Raw genomic sequence first — 12,866 nt, forward strand, 5'->3', positions numbered from 1 at the left:
CTAATCTACTGGGGGAAGGACCCATTAGTTTGAACAGGCAATTAAGAATCACTGTCCTAAACAACAAGTTCAAAATGTTTTTGGCCTTGTCTTTTATTTCCCCCCCTCCCCACCTTTCTCTTTCAAGATTCTTTCAACGACTGTGAATTAAAGTCTCAGATGTATGCGTGGCATCTTTCTGATACTTCTGATTTCTCAGTACAGCATTAGCTATTTGATATTTTAATAAAGAAAGAATATCATATTAAGGAAAAAACAACACAAAAACTTCCCAAGAAGCAGATACCTGCGTGTTTACAAGCCTGAAGTATACCCCTTCCTTCTTCATTAGTTCTCCGTGGCTTCCTTGCTCCACAATGACTCCATCGTCAAACCCAGCGATGACATCTGCATTTCGGATTGTAGACAGTCGGTGAGCTATCACTATGGTGGTCCGGCCTTCCCTGGCCTAGAGGGGAAAAGGACAGGCATGAAGGGGAGCAGGGTTACACCGTCCTTGCACTGTTGATTAACACACAATGAAGCAGGCAGACGGGGGTGTCTGTGGTTGATGGAGAGCAGCTCACCATCCCTGTGTGATCAGGGCACAAAGGCATCTCTCACATGTGAGAGATGCCTCTCACATCTCTCACATCATTCACATGTGAATGGACACAAGGGACTTAAATTCTGGACCAGACAGGAGGCCAATCCCCCAGGATGAAGATGGAGAACTCTGGAGTTTCTCTAATGTTTTCATACCATCGTGAGGAGCCCTGCTTCTGAGTTATATGATATGCTAAAGACTTTAGCAGAAGCATGTTCAGAAGTTGTTGCCACATAAGGCCTTCTCCAGAGCACTTCTGTATGATTTCTTCTGAAGTGCCTGAAATTCTGTAATTACTGTGATTATAATTCTGATGGACTACGTGCAGGTACCTTAGGCGAAAACATATCCTGAGGTCTGGATGGTTTAAGTTATGGTTCAAAGACCATCTCAGTCACAAACTCTGGAGTGGGGCCAGTAACTGTGATTTTTAACAAATACTTTGGATGGTTTTTATGGATACTGAAATCTACAAATCACCCCCTAAGTAGTTCAGTGAGCTCACATGTCATTAGCTTGATGGGTTAATGAATGGGCTGGAAAATGTCCATCAAATTATTCACGTTACGTCATCAACAATAGTTATTCTTTTTAATATTCATTACCCTATTAGACTAACAACTTCTTAAGACCACTACCTACCTACTCTGAGGCAATAAAACCACATTGTTAGGATGGTATTTAGGGCGTGGCCCAAATCACCTAAGCAGTTAAAAACATAAAAATGCGAGGCTAGATTCATAATAGCCAAAAAGTGAGAACAATCCAAATGTTCAGTTGATCAAAAGAGAAACAAAAGGTGGTATATCCATACAATGGAATAGCACTGGGCCAGGAAAAGAAATGAGATTCTGATACGTGTTTCAATATGGATGGACCTTAAAAATATGACACTAAGTTAAAGAAGTCAGTTAAAACAGACCATGCCTTGTATGATTCTATTTATAGGAAATGTCCAGAATGGGAAAATCCAGAGAGAGAAAGATTAGCAGTTGCCAAGCTCAAGGGTGAGAGTAGAATAGAGAGTGAGTACTATGGGGTACAAGGGTTTGTTTTTTTTTTTTGGAATGATGAAAATATTTTGCAGTGAGATCATGCAAATGGTTGTAAAATCTTGTGAATATATTAATACTAAAAACTGATGAACTGTGCATTTAAAAAGGGTGAACTTATGGTATATGAATCTTTTTAAAAAGAGCATTCACAAAAATTCTGAAAAAGTTAATAAGTGTCTGGGTAATATCTCCACTAGATACTAAAACATAAAAAGCTACAGCAATTAAAACAATAAAATCCAGGGGAAGCTATCACATAAACAGAAAATTTGATAAACAGAACCATACAGAGAGTCCAGAATAGACATACATTTTAAAGAATTAGTGTGTGATAAATATGCATTGTCTTTCAGTTGAGAAAAAGTAGACTATGTGATTAATGGTACTGAGTCAATTGTGTAGCCACCTGGAAAAAAAAATAATGTGGTCTTTCTTCTTCAGGCCTTATACTAATAATCAGATTAATCAATTATGTTTCAAAAAATATAAAACAGCCTAGTAGCTCAGATGGTAAAGAATCTGCCAGCAATGGGGGAAACCCAGGTTTGATCCCTGGGTTAGGAAGATGCCCTGGAGAAGGAAATGGCAACCCCCTCCAGTATTCTTGCCTGGAAAATCCCAGGGACAGAGGAGCCTGGGGGGTTACCATTGATGGGGTTGCAGAAGTACGAAGTATGAAGTATGAAGTGAAGTCACTCAGTCGTGTCCGACTCATTGCAACCCCATGGACTGTAGCCTACCAGGCTCCTCAGTCCATGGGATTTTCCAGGCCAGAGTACTGGAGTGGGGTGCCATTTCCTTCTGCAGGGGATCTTCCTGACCCAGGGATCGAACCTGGGTCTCCTGCATTGTAGGCAGACCCTTTACCATCTGAGCTACCAGGGGTTGCAGAGTCAGACACAACTGAGTGACTAACACGTGTGCGCACACACTAACACACATGAAAGCATAAAAAGACAGAGACTAGAGCATAAGTCTACTGGACAACATTTAAGACTGTTCTTTGATTTTTAGCAATTGGGCCCCAAAGAAACCTTCATAAATCTTTACTGATATACTAATAAGGAAGTTGCACAGCTTTGTCCATGTATGATAAGGTATATAGGAAATAATTTGATCAATCTAATTATATACTAACAGTGATGAGTAACTGCTAACAGTGGCTGGGTTTATCATTATGATAACAATAGGTTAATGCTATGTCAACTTTAAAAACAAGGGAATTGGGAGTCAGACTCGTGAGTACATGACTGGTGTGCAGGAGAAACAAAGTATGTATTTGTGAATTTCAAAGTTAGCCACTGTCATCCTTGACCAAAGAATTTTGGCTAGGGTAGAGGAGATTCGACACAAAAGGGTATTTTCAAACACCCCCACGATGACAAGACACTGGCAAACAAATATCCTGGATTCAAGGAGAACAACTATTAAATTTGAAACTTCTAATTTTGGATGTGCAGGTGGGCTTCCCTGGTGGCTCTGATGGTGAAGAATCCCATTGCAACGCGGGAAACCTAGGTTCGATCCCTGGGTTGGGAAGATCTCCTGGAGGACAGCTTGGCAACCCCCTCCAGTATTCCTGCCTGGAGAATCCCAAAGACAGAGGGGCTTGGCGGCTGCAGTGCCTGGGGTCACAGAGAGCTGGACACGACTGTGTGATTAAGCTCACAGCACAGGAATGAAAGGTAGGCCCAAACAGAGGAAGTGCTCATCTATTAGGCTTCTTGACTTCTGGGTGGGGGGAGAAGCACAAATGGAAACTTTCAGGGATCATTTCATTAAATCACTATTTTCATTCTTTTCCTGCCCCTCCAGTATGGAAACACTATGAGTAGAAGAGGGACACAGGTATAAAACTTTTTGATTATTGACTTTCTTTAAAAAATCAAAATATCAAGTCTGCTTTTCTAGTCTTCTTCAAGATTTTATACTGAAAAACCTATTATTTATTTTGAAGAACAGTTGCTATCTATTGAGCCAAAAGCGGATATGGTCATTAATTATTTTTTTCTAATGTAGAACTGCATTATTCAATGAGCTAGACCATGGTAATCAATTCAGTAAAAATTTATTCAGGCTTTACTATGTGCAGGCACTGGAGTGGGTGTTATAGAGTAAACATGAGCCTTTTGTTAGTTCTGCCTCTTAGGGGAGAGAGAGAGAAAGCATACAAATAAATAGCTAAGTACAACAGCATGGTGCCAGACAAGAGACAGTGATGAATGTGGAAAGGGGCTACAGAAGGAAAATGTTCTGCTTCCAGGCTAGGTAATCAGAGAGGAAAAACAGTAACAGTGTTACATCCTTATGCTCCTCAAGGACAGAGAATTACAGAACTCAACTTTCATTGTTAAGACAGTTGGTTTTTAACCAGGTGGACCAGCCAACTGACTGACCAGTATCACTGGGGACAACGCAATAATGAAGGACTTCCCTCTTCAAGACATAGTTTATTGTCTGAAAAACATATCAGTTATCTTGCAATGTATGGAGTCGATTCGGTAGATTATAAACCATCTGTAGCAACTATGGTAGATAAAACTTGGCCACAAACACCTTAGGGCTATTCCCTTCAGAGATGGACTGTATTTTTCCACCTCCTCAAATTTGGGCAGGCCACGTGACTAGTTTTGAGCAAAAGCTGTAAAGGAATGAATGCTTGTTCAATGTCCGAAGCATAGACTTCAAGAGGCCTTATAGCTTCTGTGTCTGCCAACACAAATTGCTAAAATTCAAAGAAGTAATGTATCCAAATATGAATTAAAACTTGCAAGGATACAACTTTTGCTGACAGAATTCACATCATGAAAAAACTTGTCAGTAATTCTGTTTGTTTAGCACAGCAAGGGCTACTGTCCTGAATGTACACACCCTAGAAAGTTTTAGGACCTGTGTCCTAGGGCTGACTAGGACTTTGTTCCATAAATCTCTCTTATCGTACATAACTGTATGCAAAAAAAATCTATTCTGACACATTTTAAATCAATTATTTAATGAATGCATGTATTTGTTTTTATGATTTCCTGATTTAAGTCACTTCTAATTAACCAACCAAATATAAGTCCCCTATGTATTATATTTTGGTTCCTTGAGACTTAATATACATGAAAGCAGGGTAATTCAGTACAAAAATTTATGAGGAATAATTTATGAGAGAATATCATATTCTCTCATAATTCTCTTATATCATATTCTCTCATAATGAGAGAATATTGTATTTTCTCATTAATTATTAAATTCCATTATATAAAATAAGCCAAAATGTTAACATGATAAACCACAAAGCCTGAATTAACTACAGTTTATAGCACACAAGGCAGTTGTGTTTACTTAGGATTCAAGTATACATTTTCCTGAGAAAATAAGGTTATACAGCTCATCTGTATAATTTCAAGAGGACATATATATATATATCTGATATATAATATATATACACACACATATATATGTACGACTGAATCATTTTGCTGTACACCTGAAACTAATGCCACATTGTAAACCAACTATATTTCAATAAAAACTGAAAAATAAAGTAGGTCAATTCAGAAAAACAAAATTTCAAGAGGCAATTTGGATAGACTGTTAAGTAACTTGCACATTTTATGATTAAACTTTCTGAAGTCAAAAATGTTTATGATATTTATGTGTTTGAAATCTATTTACATAGTGTCATCTGACTCCAGTTTTTATACTGTGTTGTTCTGACAGATGACATCAGCACTAACCTTGAAAGTGTCCCAAGATAAGGTTCATCCTGTGAAGCTTCAGCTTAGTAAAGACGATAGTGAGAGATTTAGAAACACTGAGCCAGGCCCATGAGTTCAGCGGCCTTGAAATATATTCCTTATTTATATGCTTAAAGAAACACAAAAATTGAACTTTATTTCCAGAGAATCACTCATTCACTTTTATGAACAGATAAAGATGATGTACTGCTACAAAATAAGGCAAGTATTTTGAACTGCTTTTCAGATGGACCACTGGGTAAGTCATCAGAATTTTCTTTGTACATTTTACCGCAAGAACTTTTGATCAAAGTCCTAACCTATATGCAAACAAACAAAACCCCCAAAGCTAAGCAGTTCACTGCACAGGCCTGGACCGGGGGATAACTGCATCTTGGTCCAAGAAAGCAAGCCAGCAAATGGGCTGCCCACGTCTCTCTGCAAAGTGCCCTGAAAGAAAGCCCCATGGCACTGACCTGTACACACTGCTGTATTTAAAATGGATAACCAGCCCACAGGGAACTCTGCTCAGTGTTATGTGGCAGCCTGGATGGGAGGCGAGTTTGGGGGAGAATGGATGCATGGATACGTAAGTGCTGAGTCGCTCTGCTGCGCACCTGAACCTACCACAACATTGTTAACCGACTGCACTCCACATGGAGTAACTCGTTAGAAAAAAGCCCACGGGAGAGCTGCATCTGCTCTCAGGTCCATGTTTTTCAGCCTAGGCTCGCAAAGCACTGGTAAGAATTTCAATACAGTTTCAGTTGGCTGGTCCTTCAGGCGTTGAGGACCCACTGACCTTATCCAGGGCCGCCTGAACCTCGGCTTCACTCTCCGTGTCCAGCGCTGAGGTGGCCTCGTCCAGCAGGAGGATCTTGGGGTTGCGAACCAGGGCCCGGGCGATGGCGATTCTCTGCTTCTGTCCACCGCTCAGCTGGGCTCCTCTCTCTCCAACCAGGGTGTCAAATTTCTACAACAGAAAGCGTGGTAGAGCTCTTGAAATATTTCAAATAGAAAAAGCTATGGAGTCTAGGAATTCATGGAAGACAACAGGGCGCTTCATTTTGACTAGCGTAATCAGTCACAAATCATAATAAATCATTTCACATTCTAAAAAACTAACACAAACTCTGTGTAAAATTTCCTATGAGTCAGTGTACCAAGCTACACTCCTTGACCCTCCAAATGGATAATTCAAGGGACTTACCTAGCAAAGTTGGACAACCTGGAACCTCAAACATTATTAGCTTAAACTTTGAAGAAAGAACACGGTGGCATGAAGTTTGAGGGCACTTAAATTAACAGAGGCTTTACCTGTGGTAACCTCATGATAAACTCATAGGCGTTGGCTTCCTTCACAGCTTGCTTTATTTCATCCATGGTGACATTTCCACGGCCGTAACGGATATTTTCAGCAATGGTGGTAGCAAAGAGCACTGGCTCCTGACTCACCACTCCAATTATTTCCCTCAGATACTTTACATTAAATGTCCTAATATCCTGCCCATCGATGATAATCTGAAGAAACAAGATACTTCCATTAAATATTTTAAACCATTTGACATTGAAAGCATTTGTTACCAAAAAAGCCTTAGCTAATATGTGATTCAAGTTGTACAGCAGAAACCAAGACACCATTGTAAAGGAATTATCCACCAATTAAAAAAAAAATAACAATAAATGCAATGGATCCATACAAACTGAGTGAGCTATTTATTATTTTACCACATGACATGTAAATAAAATGGTGCTAATAAAAGTTTTTCTTTCCTTTTTTTGGCCATGCCACTTGGCTGGCGTGATCCTGGTTCTCAAGCAAGGAATCAAATCCAGGCCCACTGCAGTCAAAGTGCTGAGTGATAACCACTGGACGGCCAGGGAATTCCTGATAATAAAGTTTCTTCATTAGCACTCACATAATATTAAAAGTCAGCAGCAGTAATTTATATCTTTATTCTTTTAAAAGACACTTTAATGGGATTATCAGCTATTTCTGCTTGCTGTGTTTATAAAGATCTTATATTTTGAATGCTTTATTCTTTTATTTAAATTATTACCATTCAATTTATACTTTGGAATCTATTAGTTTAATTGGGGTGTTTTCAACATTGGTACGGAGAAGGCAATGGCACCCCACTCTTGCCTGGAAAATCCCATGGACGGAGGAGCCTGGTAGGCTGCAGTCCATGGGGTCACTAAGAGTCGGACACTACTGAGCGACTTCACTTTCACTTTTTACTTTCATTCATTGGAGAAGCAACTTAGCAGCAGCAGCAACACTGGTAAAACCATCTTTTAAATAATCCTTATCAGAACTTTACATATTATTTTTAGAATATAGCTCAATAAAATCTGTTTGCTGACAAGGCAAAAAAAAAAAAAAAAACCTTAGCTAATGTTTAACTTATTTCAGTGGTTTAGACGGAGAAGGCAATGGCACCCCACTCCAGTACTCTTGCCTGGAAAATCCCATGGATGGAGGAGCCTGGTGGGCTGCAGTCCATGGGGTCGCTAAGAGTCGGACACAACTGAGTGACTTCACTTTCACTTTTCACTTTCATGCATTGGAGAAGGAAATGGCAGCCCACTCCAGTGTTCTTGCCTGGAGAATCCCAGGGACGGGGCAGCCTGGTGGCTACCATCTATGGGGTCGCACAGAGTTGGACACGACTGAAGTGATTTAGCAGCAGCAGCAGCAGCAGTGGTTAGAAATGGGAATTGGAAATAAAGAGCAATGTACAAGGCTAAAAATAAAATCTTTTCTCTCTTTTGATTTTATTATCTTATGTATACTGTTTTTCATGGATGGAATATTCTCCATAAATGATTATATATTGAGTTATGTATTTTGGCATAACTATGAATTTTGCTTACCGTTATTAAATCTGAATTAACTGTCCATTTACCTACCTAGTCTACATATCACTTTGATGGCATTATGATGTTTTACTCTACATAATATATCAATACCATAATGTACTTCAGCATTTCCCACCTGCTGAATATTTGGCTTCGTGCAAAGAACACTGAAGGACAATCATAGTAGAAGGACAGAATTACCAGACTGAAGAGTATGTTTTATTTTTTCTTCTCCAGTAATAATTGCTTAACTCATACAATAACTGGCAAATTTTGGGTATTTATTATTTGCTGAATAAAGGTTGAACAAACTCTTTAAAAAGATTTTTAATAATTCACAGTGGCAGCAGGAATATATAAATATATATTTGCTTCACTGTAATTTACTGGCTTTTATCATATTAATCTGTCTTTTCTAATTAATAATTGTATGGTGTAGCTTATATATAATTCATATATAAGTGAAATTGAGCATTTCTTGACTCATTTTTACAAATCTACATTTATTCTCAAAAGATGTGCATGTTCATAGCCTCTGATAGATTCATATTAATTTATAAAATAGTAATATAATAGTTTTATTATATATCATAAATTTTTCATTCCAATTTCTTTCTGTCTTAAACTATAGCTTTACTGATTTTTATTGAAGAGAGGTTTAAGGAAAAATTGAATCAATCAGCTGTATCACTGGGCATTTTTTCCATTATTTCAGCAGTAAGCAAACTTAAATCACAATGTGAACAGTGAATATCTCTGAGTTACAGAATTTCTGAAGACTTTTTTCCTGACATGTATTTTCTTTTAAAAATGTATTACTCCAATAGTAATTTTTAAAATAAGATGTTTTGAAATGCTTATCCTCAATGTAAGTATTTACTAGGTTCTTTTTTAAAAATGAAGAAAAGTGTTTATACTTCAACCAACCTAGAGTTTGCTTTAGGAAATGAGAAGGGGCCCATGTTCCTACTTGGTGTATCAGATTTTTCAAAGAAATTTTGTTAATTTTATTAAAGAAAGTGAATAATTCACATATCCTAGAATCTCTGTCCTATATTAATGCCTTTTTGTGTTTTTTTGTTTTTCTGTGTAACTTGTAAACTTCTGTTTTCATAATTATACTACATTTCAATGTCAGGTAAACTCAATGTTCTCAAGTCAGTACAACTGAGGAAATTTGAATATTTACTGTGGGCCCCTATTGTATTAATGTTAAATTTACTGATTTTGATAATTGTTTTGTGATTAAGTAAGAGAATGTTGTCTTCTCAGAAAATACATTCTGCTTTGCTATACGCCTGAAACGAATACAACATTGTAAAACAACCTATAATCCGATAACATTAAAAAAAAAAAGAAATTATATTCTAATGTATGTAAGGGTCAGGGGGCCATAACATCTTTAACTTACTCTCAACGGTTCAGAAAATAACCGGTATGTATGTTTGTGGTGTGTCTTATACATACACACAAACATGCAGTAAGAAAGAGATGATAATAAGGCAAGTAGGTCAAAATAAAAACAATGAATAAATCTGGGTGAAGAGTATATGTGAGTTCCTTACTTGCAACTTTTCGGTAAGTTTCAATTTATAATAAAAATTTTAAAAGATCAAAAAACTATACCCTAGGCCGTTACTGTTTCTCACGTCCCCAGTTTCATGGAGACTGTTCCACTTTCCCCTTCAGATATTCCAACACTGAAGAAAACTCAACTGTCTTTGATGAATTTAATTACTGTCCTAAGATTCCTTGTGACCCCGAACACAAGCTTATTGACAATTACTAATGTGGAACATTTTTAACCAAACTCAGTAAGTCATTAAAAATAATCCTCTCGGTGGTTTGGACGACTATTTTCCAGTGACATAGTAGATTATGAAAAGCTTAGTTGGAACAGAGGAGAGCATTGTCTAGCTTCTTTGAATTTTATCATCTTGACTACATTTGTCAAAATATCCCAAGGGTTTGAAGATCTTATCCAGATGCATTGCAATTCCATAGCCTTTTTCTTTTTTTAACCAAAATTGGATTCACATGCAAATATGTTACCGAATAAAAAATTTCTAAGGGCTATTTGATACCCAGCTTCCCATTTTGAAGAGCGGGGTTCTTCCCACTTACACTCCCCACATCAGGGTCATACAGCCTCTGCACCAGCTGGACTACTGTGCTCTTCCCACAGCCGCTGTTCCCAACCAGGGCCACCGTCTGCCCGCTCTCTACCTTCAGGTTGAGGCCCTTCAAGATCTTTAAGGGAAGAGAGAAAAAGAGTGCACTTCACATCAAAAGCCTGAAAGAGAAGTAATCTGACTCAATTTTAAATTTGGAAAAATAGTATTAAATAAGGGACTATAACCCCCAAAGGAAAAGGCACATACATATCAAAATAATAGAGACTGTGGATTCCTGAAGATGATTAAACAATCAATCTGAATTAGGAATTCCTATAAATATAACTTATAATACCTGGACATCAGGCCGAGCAGGATAAGAGAAATGAACATCTCTGAACTCCAAATTCCCTTTGATGTTGTCTGGTTTGTGTCCTCTCTCTGAAAAACTGTCAATTTTAGGATCCTAAACAAAACAAAATTCAATGGCTATTCCATCATAGGACAAACAATTGCATTTTTAAGGAATAGGCCTCAGCAATGCCAAAAACAGGACCCAGAAAAGCATAATTCCCTTCATGTGAGTCAGAACCCAACTTGAAGACTGTATGTGTGTGTGTGTGTGTGTGTGTCTGTATGTTTGTGTTTATGTGTATAAGGAAGTATTCCTTCTCTGAAAATAGGTTTCTCTTAAAAAGTACATAAGGGATATATTATTTTCATTTCATATGATATTTCACTTTAAGTTTCTGGCATATCATAAATTTTCTAAATGTACATTCCTACAACTGCAATTACAAAATATACTATAATTGATATATCCAGGTATTTCAGCATTTAGTGAAAATTAGCTTATTCCTAAACAATAAGTGTGATGGACTAGATTGAGAAAATTGAACAATTGGTTAGGGACAAGTTAGTTTGGAATGATGTAAATTTTCAATATATGCAGAAGCTGACCAATTTTCTCATGACTTAGATTAATGAAACAGCAATTGCTTGGACTAGACAATTACATTTCAGTTAGCTAGTTAACATTTTCTCTGTGTAAATGCAGAGACCACCTTTAATGTGTCAAAATGATTTTCTTTATTTCACTTCAGTCAGGATAACTTATGCAATACAATTGATTCAAAATTATATCAGATATACAGTGATCATTTTTTTTTGAGAGAGGGAAACCCACAGCAAAACATACTATCAATTTTGGTCCACCAATCATTTTTCCATCCACTCATCCTGTCTACAAAGCATAATGTTCTCAGTCTGGCTACAAAATGAAAGAGAAAAGGAGAAAAACTAGGAAGACAAACATCTTTGCTTTGAACTCTAATAATAACACACTAGTTCAGATGCACTTTCCCAAATGAGATCAGTGCTGTTTGATTAAAGATAAGCATTCAGAAATATTTTTTCTTTAAAATAAAGTTTATTGGAGACAGAATTCTTTTTTTTTTTTAAAAAAAAACCTGTTCTCCTTTATAAAAGTTCTTAGCACTTTCTGCCTTTTATTCCCCAATTGGCTAACTCAAAACTTAAATTTATTAAACCCTAACTTGAGGCAGGCACAGTAATAAGCACTCCTAACCTCATTTATTCCTCACTTGAAATCCCATTTCTATTCTTTATTATTATTTTGTATTGATTCTTTAATTCGGAACCAGTGTGAATGTTACAAATAGTCAAGTGTAGGCTTAACCAAAAAAAGTTTCCTCATCAATTAGAGCTGGTTTTGATTACTGATCTTGGGATCCTGTGAGTTCTCAGACTCAGAATATAATGCAAATAATTAACCTTGAAAAAGAGGTATTTTTTTCAAACTTTCACAAATATTCAAAAGAGGCATTTGCTTGTATTCATTAATAAGCAGAAGTTTTTCATGTTACTTAATTTTTACAGGACATTTAACATAAAGCCAGATTTAATTATCCAGGCCTCAAAAAATTTTTCAGCATTAAAAATAATAAATGACTCACGCTATCAATAATAGCAAAGATTGCATATGCTGCTCCTCTCGCATTGGCAAAAGCATCAATACAGGGAGCGGCCTGTCCAATGCTGAAGGCGCCGATCAGGATTGAGAAAAAGACCTGAGCAAAAGAACACAAGGGAAAGTCACATGTCCCATTCCAGTGTCCACTGTCATCTCACACACATGTGTTTGGAACACAGGCCACCAAAGCGTCAAGATTAGGTCAATCCCTTGAAAATTTTTTTCAGCACAAGAGCAAAATTTACAAGGTAAATTTTGTTGCACAAATGGGTTTCTTCAACCTCAAAAATATTTTTTCATCTATCTTGTCAAACTATTGGTTGTTCTTCTCCTGGGCTTAGACAAAATGACAAAGATTTTTCAAATCTGTTGCCTTGATTCTGAAGCCATTGCCACCAGAGGAAAATATTTTCTGTCAGTATTATTCAGTACTAAATTATTTTCTCTAACTATGCATGGAATTACACACAATGTTCAAAATGAAACAGGTAGATTCTGGCCCCATATAACTTTCCTTAAAAAGTGCCATGT

The 12,866-nt window shown here is 37.1% G+C and overlaps 1 protein-coding gene across 6 annotated transcripts in view; it reads right to left on the reverse strand.

The window, feature by feature from the left end:
- ABCB4 (ATP binding cassette subfamily B member 4) overlaps positions 1-12,866 on the reverse strand; it is a 90,598-nt gene that overhangs the window by 34,680 nt on the left and 43,052 nt on the right. For all 6 annotated transcript variants that reach the window (XM_086397283.1, XM_086397279.1, XM_086397280.1 and 3 more), the window contains 6 exons: positions 12,319-12,432; positions 10,698-10,808; positions 10,353-10,478; positions 6,684-6,887; positions 6,169-6,339; positions 287-448 (listed from right to left, as the gene is read on the reverse strand). In XM_086397283.1, coding sequence (XP_086253409.1) covers positions 287-448; positions 6,169-6,339; positions 6,684-6,887; positions 10,353-10,478; positions 10,698-10,808; positions 12,319-12,432 — 888 coding nt within the window. The remainder of the gene's footprint in view (positions 1-286; positions 449-6,168; positions 6,340-6,683; positions 6,888-10,352; positions 10,479-10,697; positions 10,809-12,318; positions 12,433-12,866) is intronic.

This window comes from Bos grunniens, chromosome 4 (assembly GCF_055505025.1).
Source record: "Bos grunniens cultivar Pamir isolate PY7600 chromosome 4, Bosgru_T2T1.0, whole genome shotgun sequence".
In the NCBI taxonomy this organism is placed as follows: Eukaryota; Metazoa; Chordata; class Mammalia; order Artiodactyla; family Bovidae; genus Bos; species Bos grunniens.